Source organism: Protopterus annectens, chromosome 4.part0, assembly GCF_019279795.1.
Source record: "Protopterus annectens isolate FY-2018-M chromosome 4.part0, PAN1.0, whole genome shotgun sequence".
Lineage (NCBI taxonomy): Eukaryota > Metazoa > Chordata > Ceratodontiformes > Protopteridae > Protopterus > Protopterus annectens.
In genome coordinates this window covers 853,009,448-853,025,819 of record NC_056733.1, presented here as the reverse complement: position 1 = coordinate 853,025,819, position 16,372 = coordinate 853,009,448, and the positions used below count along the sequence as shown (strand labels likewise).

The 16,372-nt window shown below is 40.7% G+C and overlaps 1 protein-coding gene across 4 annotated transcripts in view; it reads right to left on the bottom strand.

Annotated features, from left to right (window-relative positions):
• Nucleotides 1-2,555: 2,555 nt before the first annotated feature.
• The window catches only part of ARMC7 (armadillo repeat containing 7), a 268,224-nt gene continuing 254,407 nt past the window's right edge, over nt 2,556-16,372 (bottom strand). For all 4 annotated transcript variants that reach the window (XM_044068812.1, XM_044068809.1, XM_044068810.1 and 1 more), the window contains one exon: nt 2,556-3,698. In XM_044068812.1, the coding sequence (XP_043924747.1) occupies nt 3,361-3,698 (338 nt within the window). In that variant the 3' untranslated portion in view covers nt 2,556-3,360. The remainder of the gene's footprint in view (nt 3,699-16,372) is intronic.

Genomic DNA, 16,372 nt, shown 5'->3' with positions numbered 1-16,372 from the left:
TTTTTGGCTGTTTATTGAGGGCTGTGTCTTTTCTGCTGTGGATTTTTATTTTTTTTTTGCAGCCAATCGAATTAAACTTACCATGTCTAGGAGATTAAGATCCTGTGTCCCAGTTCAAAAAAAAAAAACCCTTAGTTACAGCCATTTGCTCCACCAATATTTCTGACAAGAATATTCTGTAGGGAATTTTTTAAATCTGCTAACTCATTACACTCCTAATAAACATTTCCCAGCTGCCTCTCTTCTCCATCACACCTCCAACATTTGCTTTCTACCAGAGAAGAAATTATTTGAAGTTTGCTTGGCATATAACCATACCTATGCAAACGCTTCCAAGCTACAATCCTAAACCTTCTCGACTTTATTGCATATTTTAGAGTCATACATATGTCCTCTTGTTGTTCCCCTATAAACTACTTTTCCAGTCTCTCTTCCCAATCATTTGTAACCTCCTCTTACTGATCCCTATAGTTGTTGTGCAATGTTTTATATGCCATACTGTTTTTTAACAGCAACTTCTTTCTTTCTCTGGCTGTCTTCATCTGCAAACTCCTTGTTTCTTACTAAGAACATCTGCCTTAGGTAGTCCAGTACTGCTGGTTAAAACTATAAAGGAGAGCCCTACACACAAAATCAGGTATAGATTCTAATAAGACTTTAGCCTTTATAAAATCTGTGTGTAGAACACACTTAGCATTTGTGGTCGGACATCCGGGCAAGGAGAATTGTGACTTGCCTGCTTGGCTTATTTGTGAGAGTCCTTTTATTCAGTTGAGCTTCAAACGGTTGTATTCATTCTAATAAGACTTTAGCCTTTATAAAATCTGTGTGTAGAACACACTTAGTATTTGTGGTCGGACATCCGGGCAAGGAGAATTGTGACTTGCCTGCTTGGCTTATTTGTGAGAGTCCTTTTATTCAGTTGAGCTTCAAACGGTTGTATTCAGCCCTGATAGGGACTATTAATAGTCAATATCAATATGAGCTATTAATAGTCCGTATCAGGGCTGAATACAACCATTTGAAGCTCGACTGAATAAAAGGGCTCTCACAAATAAGCCAAGCAGGCAAGTCATAATTCTCCTTGCCCGGATGTCCAACCACGAATGCTAAGAGTTTTCTACACACACATAAGGGAGAACCCTGTAAACTTTCACTCCACACAGACAGCCTCTTGGTTTTCCTTACTAATCTACACCAGGATTTATCACACTTGTTACAGAATTGTAAAACGTTGGATAATTATAAGGTCAGAAGATTAATACCAGAAAAATTAAAGTTGTTAAAATTAATTATGTCCCACCTCTGGGAATGAAAAAGGAATTCCCCATTTTGAACAGCAACAACATAATTACTTATTTGGGACTCCAGATGGGACTATCAGTGTTACTAGGGTGCACGTATATCATTTTGGTAAAAAAAAAAAAAAAAAAGGTTACATTCAGGGCTGGAAGCATCTCTTGTCTGGATACAGTACAAATAATTCAAGCTATCTCCTGATGTGCATTACTGCTGGGTCTGTATGCCTCACAAGCTTTACCTTTACCACTCCATTATTAATTAGAATGAGAATTAATTCCTGTTTGAGGGACTATATCTGGACTGGTGAAAAACCTGGATTAAGTTACTTGCTGCTTCCTCCTATGCAAGGAGGTTTGGGACTTCTTGATTGGAAGTTATATGCATTAGCTGCAAGGCTGAAAGTAGTTAGGTAGGATTGTTAATTTTAATAAGCAGGTGGATTGGTACAGGTTTTTGATGCATTTACTATGAGGATACCCAAAAATTTTTGGACGGGTACAATTTAAAAAAGAATCTCATTTGCATCCATATTCCAAGATCTTGGCTGCTTTTATTAAAGCAATAGGGAGGATTTTGCAACAACTTAAGTTATGAAGTAGATAGACAATATCCTCCCTGTAGACAAGCCTTAATGTTGGACAGTCTGGACAGCTGGTATTTCAAGAAGTTTAAAAAATTGTACATGAAGTTGTGTTATTGGGAACTGATGACTTTTGAGGGGTGCTCTGTGGCATAAGAGGATGTTAATAAAAAGTATGACCCCTCCCTAGATCAACAAAGCTTGAATACAAATTTGATGGGCTAAATTGGAAACCAGTAAAGTTTTTACAGTAAATAAGGGAGGACAGATCAAGGTGGGTCACACAGCTGTTTGCAAACTCCTATTATAGAGGGGAAATTCATTCAGTTTAATTTATTATGCCTAGGGAGAAAGTCAGACAAATATAAGATAACATGGGGACAAAGTCTGCAGGATGATACAGATAAAGATGATATTCTCCTAGCCCCAAGGCTTGCAACCCAGTCATGCAGGTTTAGCTTCTTCATATGGCAATGCCAGTTTAAATATTTGTGCACAAAAGCTAAATTAAGTAGAATCTACCTGGATGATGTGGCTAGTTGCTGAAGATGTTCATGCATGGCTTTGTGTTCACTTATTCTGGGGATATCCAGATCTAAAGGGTTTAAGCAAGTGGGGCAAGACTTTTGTAACATCCTTTAGCCCAGCCTTGTAGTAATGTCTGATTTTTTTGTTGCTGTTGGAAAGTGTCCACATGTTCTTCCAAGTATTCCAGTACTCAAATCTTCTGTTTTTGTTAATAAAAATGTACACCTAATAGATGGAAAACTCACTATTTGCCCTCACTCACGGATCTAAAAATACTGATAGATAATTCTTCTAGTATTATCCTTGCCTAAAGCAGCTTTCTAACAGAAAGCATTAGAAAAAAGTCATTTTGGCAGAAGTTTTTCAAAGCCCACTTCCAAAACTTTTATATGATATACATTTGTATGATCATCTGCCCCTTATCCTTTATGTTTTATTATTGTGTTTGTAGTATTAACTGATGTTATGACACCGTTACACTTTTACTGTACAACAAAGCGGAGTTTAAAAAAGGCAAGAGTGTACCTGTTTACAGAAATGAGACAAGTACAGCCAAGCTGGGGGTAACAAATGAGCAAATATCAACAGTCACCCACTGTAGAAGGCCCATGAAGTTTATAACTTTATACAATGAAAGAACTAACTAAGCTAATGAAAAAGCTGCTACCTTCATATCCATGGTAACCTGTGTAATGTCCAGAACCAGGCTGTCCATAATACTGATTATCCTTCAGAAGTTTGTGACAACAGAAAGATAAATGAAGCCTGCAATTTCGACTACAAGATTAACTAATGCAATACCTATGCAAACTTCCAATAGTTTTTCAGTATTTCTGTTGATATAGAAACCTACTGGTGATGATCCATTTTTGCAGTGATCACCACCTGGTTTCTTTGAAGCAGAATGATTTGCTTTTACGACCATAAAAATAAGAATATTTGTAATGTTTTCAGTCTTTTGGAAGAGGTATGCCTAAAGCACTGTGCTTTGTAAAGTTTCTGGCATTCTCCACTTGCTCAGGTGTACAATAGTCCTCAAGAAAAACAATGGCCAAGTTCCGAAGGCGGCTGTTGCTGGAAAGGGAAAACCGCAGCATGCACTCCACAACAGGAACAGTGGTGATCTGCTCATGGGATGCTGGTGTCATTAGATACATTAAGGTAGTTATAGCTGATAGGACAGTCTCTTCATTTGGACTTGATAAACAGTTTGTGACAAGTTGTACCCCATCACTCTCTAGAATATGTTCTTTATTAACTTTGTCCAGGCAAAGGTTGCAGAGGCCACCTATGAAAGGAAATTATTCAGATTTCAGTCACTTTGCAAAAATCTACTACTTTTAAAATGTTGATACCAACTTAAAAATTGCTACTGCATTCTTAAAAGTGATGATCACTGGGTAATAAACATACACAAGCAAGATGTTAAAACCTATATTTGAAATATATATATATATATATATATATATATATATACACACATACACACACATACATATATATATATATATATATATATATATATATATATATATACATACATACACACACACACACACACACACACACACACAAAAACAAACTAACAGCAGCTCAACTATTAAAGCAGCAAGAAAAGCAGATACCTGCATCATCATACATAAAATATATGCTGTTTACCCGCATTAGCAGACATGATACGAAATGGCTTCCAGAACTGTCCTGCAAAGTAACATACTGCATCTACTATTTTTATTTTCATTAGTTTTCCGGCCTTCCACTTCCAACAAGCCTTCTTAGGTTTGATTTCCTTGGACTCAAAAGACTTTTTGGCCACCTTTTTTTCTGAGGACATGCTGAAAATTATGATGGATACTAAGAGTAACTGGGTCATATCTTCCAGTCTGCTAGTCTGAGTGTGGAAAGTTTGGGGTATACCAAGGACCCCCTGCATAACATCAGGAAGTTCACATGCTCAGCCACTGGTAACATTTTCTCCTTACCATCTAAACCTGGAGAGAGAACCACTGCTGTCTGTGCCACAATGGGGCAATGAGCATAATTTCTGTTCTCTCCTACTTAGCAATGGTGCAGAATTTCATCAGTTGCTTATTCCTCAAAGAGTTCCATCCCTGGGTACACCCTATCTGTTCATGAGACCTAAGAATGCGTCCCTCTCCAGCATCCACTTATGTGGATTAGCTAAAGTTCTCTAACTAATTTGTCATGGAGTTCTTCTACGGTGGTATGCCAGAAGCCTTTAGAAGGAAACTGTACTCTAGAACCAGTTTCCCAGCTTGAATGGCTAGCCTACATAGCTGCTACAATTGTGTGCTCCCTTGTTTATGTTTCAGACAAATATGGCGCTGTCTGTTTTGATATGTTGGGTCACAGATTTCCAACTTGACATCTCAAAGTATGCTGTTTAAAAAATGGATTGCCTGGACTGCAGGAATAGCCATTTTTTTTGCTTGGGGGGGGGGGGTTCATTCTAGATCTAGAAGGTCCCAATATTTCATTTGAGAGAAAGCAGCCTCTTGAAACTGCCACCTGAAGTGATCTCACGGAGGCCAAAGGATCCTCACTATCTTGGGTCAAACCTAGAGGGGTGGAAAGCCATGACTTGTAATCCAGCTCCTCTTCAGGATTACAGGAGTATTTGTTTTTGTTACAGGAAACACTTCGCTCTTCAAGGTGGGGGGGGGGGCACTACACAGAGATGGCTGTTAATCTGACTGCAGGCCCTGAACCAGTTTAAACCAACCCTGGGAGGCAGTCTGGCTATGGATACGGTGGACAGCAGCAGCTGTCTGGAAAGAAAGACTGCTTTGGGTACAGATATCAGGGTTTTAGATGACTGGGTGGCCACTTGGGATTTGGGAACCCTAGGGGGTACCTTCCCAGGATTCTGATGTTAAGGCATGGATGCCTTCCTGTGAAATAGGAATTCCACCCTTTCATTGTTTATTAATCCAATGGTATTCTAATGCAGATGTCAAGGAATTGGGGTCAGATGAGGAGTACAAGACCCGGTCTTTGGCCCGATGAGATGTGCTAGGAGCCACAGGAGTGATTGACCTTGCATTGTAGGAGGCTATGTCAGATCTCTTGGTAGTAGCAGGCATCAGGTTTCAGGGCTAGTCAATTGATGCTACAGAGCTGGTGTATCTGGGTCCAAGAGTCTATTACATTTCTTTGTACTTAACATTGCTATTTACCCATATTTGCTCTTCTATTTTGAAATGTTTGTTCTTGGTATTGAACTCAATGTAAACGTCATTTAAATATTTTAAAGAGATTTTTTAACAGAGAGTCTCCACTGGACTTGAAAGTTCCATGGCCTCCCTTTCTTTCTCCTTGTAGGTGTGTTTTTTTTTTGTTCTTTTTAGAGTGGACATGTGCACTGCTGCTGAGATCTCACAGGCGCAGACGAACACTTTGCAAAGCCACAAGCCTCCATTTGGCCTGATATAACTGAAGGGCTTCTTGACTTCTTAAAAGATCTTTAGGTAAAACCCTAACAGATACTGTGCTCTGGGGCAAGCCTAAAAGCACAGTGGAAGTGAAAATCTTTATTTGGAATCTTGTGGTTATAACCTTCACAAGTATGAACATTTCCCACACCTCAGTGTCTGGAAGTACATTCCTGAATGTTGGCTAAATACAGACACCAAACAAAATATCAGAATAAGCAAAGAAAAAAAAAAACTCAATCCCAGGTGGAGTACTCATCTCTCAACATTCTTATACTATAAGCCTAGACAGATGCCAGGCTGTGAAGCACTTGTTTGAAGTGAACATTTGCAGGGCAAAAAAAAAAAAAAAAAAACAACACTAAAGATGACATGTTAATCCAGACTGGGTTCTCAGCTGCAAAAGTCTAAAATACATGTACAAAGATAATTTAAATAGCTGGGGAACAGTGAAAGCTACAATTAATGTAACAAAACACGTACAAACAGATTGTGAACCAAAACAATACTGAGGTGTCTCAGAAAAAAAAAAAAAAAAAAAAAAAGCTGTAGTGGGCACTGGAAAACACCAAGGAAGAGAACATAACATTTAATAAAAGTTAAGCGCTTTTGTCTCAACAAAGCCTTCTTCATAACAGTACAACAAACACTTTCAAACTAATGTACATCGTGAATTCAAAGTTCACTGGTAGGTCAAATTTTCTTTTTGGACCGCTTCTTTCAATGTGCATTTGTCTAACACAATTCATTCAAAACCCACAAACAGTGAAAAATGATAACAAATACATAAAACATGTAGTCATTTGTTAAAAACCAGTTAGACTATACTCAAGATATTCAAGCTAAACTATTCTTTGACCAATGAAAGATTAATAATTCTTTTGTATAGAAAAAGAAAAAATTAAAAGTTAAATAAAAACTTGCATTGATAAGGGACCAAAGTAGTGCACTCAACATTGCATCACAGCTTTTCTGATCATAATTAACATTATTTGTTATTTAATTGAAGGTGTGTTCTCTGCTTAGTATTTCCGAACAGCCAGAACAGTTTTCAGTTTTTTTTTTTTTTTTTTTTTTTTTTTATTACATACAGATTGTATCATGCTAGTCAAGCCATTAGTAATTAGATACTTAAGTGCATTTTATACACAAAAACACTACACTACATATCAAAAAGAAACAGTCAGCTTGGCTAACACCTGCTCAAGGTGCATAATTACAGGTGATATCAATTACGTGTACAGACATGGTGCTATTTAAAACACATTGCAAAATATGAATATTTGCTTGTACAGGTATTGTGACAGTGACTGCTAAATGGCTGGAGTGGAAGGAGCCATGCTCTTCTTCTTTTAAAACAGCATGGAGGAAGCCACGTTGGGGCTCTTTTAAAATGGGCAATTGGTACAAAGTACAGTTTTGTACCTACCATAAATGTAGATGTTCGAGGATCCACATTGCTGCAGTCCTAACTATTGGGTAGTCCGCTGTCCAGTCGGCCCGAATACCAAAGTATATGGCTGACGTCGGTCAAGGCGCATTAGACTGATGTCAGGACGTCAGGGTACTAATGCGCATGACCGACGTCATATCCTCAGTCTTTTCTTGCCCCAGATGTCAGAAGACCCTAAAAAGACAAGGCCTAAACCAAAAACACCAAAAAACCCTGCACCAAACATATATACAATATATACAAATTTACAAGAATATAGCCTAACCCACACCACCACCCCTAAACACAGAGGGGAAGGAGGGAGGGTAAACTGGACTGCAGCAATGTGGATCCTCGAACATCTACATTTATGGTAGGTACAAAACTGTACTATGTTCTTCATTCCACATTGCTGCAGTCCTAACCATTGGGTAGAATCCCAAAGCAGAGGTAAGGGAGGCTGGCAAATCATAAGGAAGCAGGAGCTGTCAACATGCCTTGCAAAATAGCTGTGGCAAAACCAGCCCTAGATTTAGAGTAGAGAGGAAGGTGGTAATGCTTAGAGAAAGTATGCACTGAACTCCAAGTAGCTGCCTCCAAAATATCCTTAGTTGCCACCCCTTAGAAATGCTGTAGAAGTGGCAGTAGCCCTAGTGGAATGAGGCCTAATCCCAGCTGGAATCTCCTTGCCATGATGGGAATAACAAAATGAAATGCAAAACCCAATCCACTTAGAAATAGTTTGCTTAGACACAGGCTTGCCCTGAGAACTCAAAGCAAAAGAAACAAACAACTGCTGAGACTGCCTGAAATCCTTAGTCCTGCTTAAATAATAACATAACTGCCTATGTACATCCAAAGTGTGCAAAATCTTTTCTCCCTTATTTTGGGGATCTGCATAGAAAGTAGGCAAATGAATAGTTTGGTTTAAAGCCACACTAGAAACCACCTTAGGCATAAAGGAAGGATTAGTACGTAATGATACCCTATCCTTATGGAAAATCAGAAAGGGCTCTACTGCCATAAGGGCCTGCAACTCAGAAACCCTTCTTGCAGAAGTAATAGCCAACAAAAAAGCAGTCTTCCATGACAAGCATTTCAATTCAGCAGTAGCCGCAGGCTCAAAAGGTTGTAGAGTAAGTTTTTCCAACACAAAATTGAGATCCCAAGCAGGAGTAGGAGCTCTATGTGGGGTCTTATATTCTTTGCCCCTCTAAGAAACTGCTTGAACAAAGGATGCGAAAACAATGGTGGGTCACAATCATAGTGAGCTGAAATTGCTGCAGCATGAATCTTAATGGAAGAGAAGGACAAACCTTTGTCCAATAACTCAGTAAGATATTGAAGAGCCACACTCAAATTAGGCTCAGAAATCTCCAAATTCTTTGCTGCACTCCAAAATAAAAATCTCTTCCATTTTTCTGCGTACACTTTCCTTGTACTAGGTCTTCTGGCTTCCATAATTACATTTAAAACTTGTTGAGGAAGTTGAGACCTGCTGTGTTTCAAAACAGAATATGCCAGGCTGTTAGATGAAGAGAGTGAAGTTTGACATTGAGCAGGTGACCGTCCTTCTGAGATAACAGGTGGGGAATCAAAGGTAAAGGCCATGGAGGCTTCCTTACCAGACTCCTTAGTAGTGGGTACCAGTGTTGCCGAGGCCAATCTGGAGCTATTAAAATCATCCTTGGCTTGTCTTGTCTGACCTTTAGGAGCACCTTTGGGAGAAGAGGCAGAGGTGGAAAGGCATACACATGAAGATTTTTCCAACTGAAAGAAAGAGCATCCACTTTCCAAGCTGTGTGATGAAACCCTTTGTGCAAAACTTTGGCAGCTGGTGGTTTAGTGGAGAAGCGAACAGATCTATGTCTGGAGTTCCCCATGACATTGTCAATTTCTGAAATACATGAAGATCCAGTTTCCACTCGTGGGGATCCATGATTTGTCTGCTTAACACATCTGCTAAGGAGTTCTGTGCTCCGGCAGAAACCTTGCCTGAAGAGTTAGTTGCAAGCTGAGCGCAGTCTCCCATAAAATCATTGCTTGCCTGCATAGAGGATAAGAATGTGTTCCCCCTTGTTTGTTGATGTACCACATGACAGTTGTGTTGTCTGTTAGAATCAACACCTGCCCCGGAAGCAGCAACTCCTTGAAAGCCATTAATGCAAACTGGACTGCTAACATCTCCTTCATGTTGATATGTAGATGCAGTAGTCTGGCAGGCCACTTGTCTTGTATCCACTTTCCATTTAGATGAGCTCCCCAAGCAATGTCCGAGGCATCTGTCGTTAAAATCTGACTCGCCTCTGGCCGGGTCACAGAGAGTCCCTTGTTTAGGTGACATTCCTGAGCCCACCACAAAAATTCTTTTTGGATGCAAGGTATTATTTGAATGACAGTGTCCAAATCCTGGCAGTGCTGTGTCCATACATTTTTGAGATACCATTGCAGCTTCCTCATATGCAGTTTGGCATTGGGAAGCACCAGAATACAAGATGCCATGAACCCTAAGGCTTGAAGGACTGTCCTTGCAGTCAGCCCGGACTGAAGAGATAGTTGGTGGAAATAACTGGAAAGATTCTTTTGTTTGTCCGGGGTTAAAAAGGCCATCTGGGCTGCTGTATTCAGTCTCACACCCAGAAAGCACATGTCTTGAGAGGGTACTAGACTGGACTTTATTTCGTTCACAGAATACCCTAGGCATCTTAGCACTGCTATGACATATTCCAAATGCTGTAGAAGATCTTCCTTTTCTTGAGCCAGAATCAGGCAGTCGTCCAAGTAAGGATAGATTTGAATTCCTTTTAGCCTGAAGTAAGCTATCACTGGAGCCAGAACCTTTGTGAATACTCTGGGCGCAGTAGATAAGCCAAAGGGCAATGCAGAGAACTGATAATGAGAATTTCCAGCTCGAAAACGCAGATACTTTCTGCAACTTAGTCTTATAGGCACATGAAGGTAAGCTTCCTTGAGATCTAAAGTTACCATCCAGTGATCTTTGCCCAGCAGAGGTAAAAGCTGTTGTAACGTCAACATTTTGAACTTGGGAATGTCCAGATAAGTGTTGAGGATAGATAAATCCAAAATTGGTCTCCACGTGTTCCCCTTCTTTGGTACTAGGAACAGGCGAGAATAAAATCCTAGGCCTCTTTCTGGTACAGGGACTGGCTGAATGGCCCCTATTTGGAGTAACAGAGAAATTTGCTTGTGAGCCTCTTTTCTTTGTGGAGGAGGAACGTCTGGCATGCCTTTGAAAGGGGCAAGGTATGGAAATAAAACCTGTAACCGTGGTGAATGATATCCAAAACCCATCTGTCTTGAGTAATTAAATCCCAATTTTCTTTGAAAAGAGACAGCCTTCCTCCCAAAGGAGCTGCCAGACGAGAATGTACTGGCAGCTGAAAAGGCAGGTCATTGGGTCTGTTCTGAAAGGACTGACCCCTGCCCTCACCAGAAGTCTGAGCAGGAGAACTCCCTGTTCTAGGCCTAAAAGAACCTTGAGCTCTGCCCCTACCCCGTCTAGACCTACCCCTAGACTGGGAATCATAAGCAGGATATGTCCATCCCTTAGTAGGCCAATTTCTGCTAAACTTTGGAGGTTGCACCTGCAAAAAATCTTTAACAGTCTGCATAGACTTAGCCTTGTCCTCCATTTTCTTTAAAACTGCTTCCACAGGCGAACCAAACAACACATCAGACTGTAAAGGAGCATCTAAAATCCTTGTCTTAACATGCTCAGCTAAATTCTGATCCCTCAACCAGGCGTGCCTGCGAAGAACAGAACTAGTGGCAGCCACCCTCGAGGAGGCCTGCACAGCATCAAAACCACATTGCAAAGAATGCTTACCCACTTGTTCAGACACATGAACTAAATCATGCAACTCTTTACATTCAATACCTTCCGCCAGAGCATCCACCTTAGATTTCAATTGTGTAAGGAGATAATTTTGATATTTTAGCATGTGAAACTGACAATTCAACGCCCTCATGGCTAAAGTGGAAGAAGTATACACTTTCTTTCCCCATCTATCCAAAGCCCTTGCCTCTTTATCAGTGGGAACAGGATTTTTAACAACAGAGGCCTTAACACCTTTAGGCCCCTGAGAAACAGTTTCGGGTCTGCCCTAGGACTCTTAAAAAGATACTTATGAGCTTCAGGCAGCCTATAGTACCTATCAGGTTTACCAGGGGCAGGAGGGAAAGGATCAGGGTTCAGGAAGCCTCTGCAAAAACATCTTCCACCACATTCAACACAGGAGGTATAGCTAAGGGCCTATGCTGGGGTAAAACAAGAATTCCCTAAGCCTCTTCCTGGAATCAGAGAAATCTTGGCCTTCCCATTTAAAATGCTCCCTCATGGAATGCAGAGTCTCTGAAAATGAGAAATCCTCAGGAGGAGAAGCCGAAGGAGTGGAATCATCCACATCAGAATCAGAATAAGGAGGATACTCCTGCACGTCTTCAACCGAAGACTCAGAAGCCTCAGAACACTGTTCAAAACTCTCAAACTCAGGCTCCACCCTAGGCCTCTTATCAGGAGGGGGCATAGAACCTCTAATCATAGTAATCAAATCCTCTGCCATTTTAAGCATATGTTTCTTAGGCACAGAACCTGAAGTGCTAGGAGAAGCCCCCACTGAAGCTAAACTTGGCCTACCCCTCAAAGAAGTCTTGGAAACAGAAGGAGAGGCTCTAACGACCTTAGGAATAGAGGGAAGAACAGCTACCTGAGAAGCCCCCTCAGCCTGGCCTACCTCCTGAGAGGGCACATCCTTCAACAGTAAAGTCTCTGCCTGAGACTCCAAAGAAACTCCTGGCAAAACCTGTGGCTCCACTGAGCCTTCTAAAGAACCGACGTCCGGGACTGCCGGTTCTTCAACTCTAGGCTTAGCTGCCTTGTCCTTGCGCTTTTTGGACGAAGCGGGCGTCGGAGCATCCGACGGCATTTTATAGTTACAACGCTTCCCAAACACTAACCTGGCACAGTCTAACCTTCTCTTAATAGTGCGTTTGTTAAATCTAGCACAAGAGCGGCATCCAACAACGTCGTGCTCAGGCCCTAAGCAAGGTATACACAAAGTATGATAATCCCTATGAGGTATCTGTTTCCCACAAGAAATACAGTTATTCACTTTTTCTGACATCCGTTTAAATACTGAGGCAAGAAAAAACCAAAATGTTCCCCAACGGGGTACTTAGCCAACTTTGATTCGGTCTGAAACTCCGACTTCAGAAAATTTCAGAACGCCAACCTGCACTCGCAAAACTGCTTCTGCATCAGACCATGCGGCAAAAAAGACTGAGGATATGACGTCGGTCATGCGCATTAGTACCCTGACGTCCTGACATCAGTCTAATGCGCCTTGACCGACGTCAGCCATATACTTTGGTATTCGGGCCGACTGGACAGCGGACTACCCAATGGTTAGGACTGCAGCAATGTGGAATGAAGAACATCTGCTAATGGGAAAGAATGAAAAAAGGACAGGCAGTAATAAGGCAAAGGGCCAGAGACAAACAATGCACTGAGGCCAACAGCCTGAGACAGAATGAGTCAGCCTGGTGGCTGCCCAGGTAAAGGATCATATGGTTGTCCTTCTGTAAGGCTTCAGCCACCAAAAACAACAGCTTAGTAAATATTGTGCAAAGTGGAAAATCTAACAGGCAACATTTCATACTGAAAGTGACATCCACCAAGAGTGAAATGAAGGAATCGCACATGTAGACCCCAGACAATGTAATCAAAGGCACCTACTGTGATCACTTATTCAGGTACCTTTTAGCAGCAGGGAACAACTGTCATCTGAAACTTGACACAGTAAATTCATTTCTGGGAAACTGCAAATTTACCCCTGGTTTAGCACCAGTGTCCCTCAGACAGGGGCAACAAGTAAATGCTCCAGCACTTTGTTTTGCCCTTCTCAGGATACTTTGTACACAAAACATAAGGGCTAAAACCTACCACAATAACGTAAGGCTAGGCATCTTAAGACCCTTGCAGATTAATAGGTTAGTAAGTACCTATAAACCTACTAGATGAGCTCAATGATGTGATAATGTCTGGAATTGGAAGGAAATTCTTCCATACCTTTTAGAACCAGAAATAGCCAAGAGTACAACCCCTGCCCTCAGTTAAGAGGCTATGTGGTGCTTTTGAGCAGCAGAGGCTTGGCCTACACAAAAAGCCAAGTATCTTATTATAGTCTCTTTTTTTTTTTTTTTTTTTTTTACTGGGGAAGAGCACAAGACCTTGAAAATATGGCCACTGATATCTGCCCATGCACAGAAGCCGCTGGTCTTGGTGGTGTTTTTTTAATACTTAGAACAGTTCAGGAGCAGCCCTTGACTACAGTGAGGTTTGGGACATCTTGGTCAGCAGTTGATTTAGGGGGACTTGTCTGGCACTTTTGTAGACAAGACCACGAGGCACTTGACAACATTCACTGGTCTGTAATGAAGCGTATTCTTGGAGTGGCTGTTTAAGCTTAGAAGAGGTAAAGGGGTTCCTATATGTTATCCTGAGGCATGGCCTACCTACTTCCTCTTCCATATCAGTCAGCTTCTCAGAATGTTGACCAAATAAAATCCCTCTGTTGAAAGAAGCATCCAGGATGACCGCCTAAATTCTGTATAGGAATGTGCCTGAGACTACAGCCCTAGCCACAGCATCAGCAGAGTCCGAATTACAGCAAGCCTCATGCAAGTCCATGATGGATGCAAAAGATAAAGAGTTTTGATAACTTACTCTGAGCAAAGAGTCAGGGAAAGGAAAGTTTCATTAATGCCCGAGTCACTGGGAGGACTAGATTCCCAGCAGATGAGCTGAAAAGCTGAAGGCTATAATTCCCAATATGTGACAGACAAGGACACACTCTTATCCACTTTAACCAAGATATTTTAAACTATTTGGTTACAAAACAGTGTAAGAAACTTCTCTGTGTGGAAGATTTTCAGTCAGTATATCTCTAGTTAATCACTGTATATTAATCAGATCAGACAATAGTAGTAGAAGTAGTGAACTTAAACTAGTCTTAAGTCAAAACAAAACAAAAAATAATAATAAAAAATATATAAATTGTACAGCATTACTAAGTATTCAAAAGTAATCCAAGCAAGGCAGCAGTCTGTTTCCAGTCGAAAATCCTTTATTTAGTACACAGACAAGCGGTCCGAGTAAAACAAAAATAGATTAATAATTTCCTCACAAGCTTTCTAAATATATATATATATATATATATATATATATATATATATATATATATATATATATAACTTTTTATCAGGCATGGGAGTGGTTTATTGTGCTGTAAAACAAAGTGTTATTGGTACACATGTTAAATTCACATCCCTTCCCCCATCAGTGTGACATTTAAGCTGGTCCTGCCCTACTTAGTAGCTGTCATAATAATATTACAACCCTTATGTACTTTAAATAAAATTTATAATGATGTGGTACCTCTTATTTAACCAGATTATTAAGTAGATAATCAAGTCTGTGATTTTATCTAAGACAATATACTACATGGCTGGAAATATATCAGCCTTAGTTCATATAAATATATACATTTTGCATATAAAAATCAATTTCTATTTTCATAACCTATTGTTAACAAAGATTGCTTTCGTCCTTCTAGACTTCTTCAGGTCTGTGTACAAGAACCCTAAAAACTATCTATAAAAATATATATAATTGTATAATTAGTTAGTATTGTTATTACACATCATTTTGAATAAAGTGGAAAAAAGAACCAGAAAAAAATAAAAATAAAAAAATGTATGTATGATTCTGGAAACAAAATACACACTTAAATTACAACTGATTTAAAATGATATTTAAAACCAACTGGTAGAATAAAATAAAATTAGTCATGTAAACAATGTGGCAAGTTTATATAGCAAACTATTTGGTTAGTGACAAAGTGCTGTGGTCTTTGGACTCTATGCTGAACTAAGAATATCAAACAAGAGACAAGCCGGATTCTTTGTCACATCTCACTCCACTCAGCCAGGGGATTTATAGACATTATCCACTTTCTCTGAGGCCAGAAAAGTAGAGTCCAGATTCTTCCAGGCCACATATATAGCATTCTTCATGAGTAGCTCCACAGGGGATGACCCTTAAATTCTTTCTACTTGCACCCCAGACACTTACTAAGGTACCTCAGGGGTGGGAGTCATGGGATGGGGGTCATACAGCAGTCTATACACGACTTTTCTCAGCCTCAACATTTTTCTGAATAATGGGATATAATGGGTTTTCCTAGAGGGTGGGAGGTGGAATCTGAAAAGTGGTGAAGAGTTTATATACTTATCTGTACTGGAGATGATGGTCTCCAGGTCCCTAGACATCTTAAGTGGAAACCGAGGGGGGAGGGTGCAATCTTTTGCCTCCCCCCCAGCACCAGGACAGGCAAACGTGCACAGTGGACATGACTGGGGTCAGGCAAGTATTAGTCAGAAGCGAAACAGGGATCCACTGCTCCATGGTGTGCCTACCAAATGTATATGAGTAGCTTGTGTTACATTCTGTGGTATCAGGCCATGCTCCTCATGTGTGCAGTCCTGCTCCAACACAGATACACCTCACCAGCTTGCACACTCCATGCTGTCACAGCGTATTTTGCACTGGTAGTCAAGGAGAACCTGTGTGTCAAGGCATGAGGGACAACAATGGTGGAGTTCGGAGAAGTCGGAGAGGGGAGGGGGTAGGCCCCCCCCCCCAAAAAAAAAACCCACCAAGCTGTCTCCATCCCTACCATCTGAAAGGGCCAAGTGAAAAATTCTCAGGTATGAACAAATTGGGTCATAGGGCTCTCGCCCATTACAGGAATGTCCGTTTCCCATACCATTGAAGCTTATGTGCTGACTGGGTTGCTGGTAGTACAGCAATCTGGAAAGGTCCTGGGAGCAGCAAAAAAGCCAAATACGGGCTCAGGGTAAGTGGACACATGAAGGTAATTTCAGAAATGGGCTATTCTCAAGCTTACCTTCCATTTCTTTATGTCTTTTGACAGTGCTTCAAACACCTGGGGCTGCACGTGGGACCCTACCACTGACCATTTCATGAGGAACTTTCAG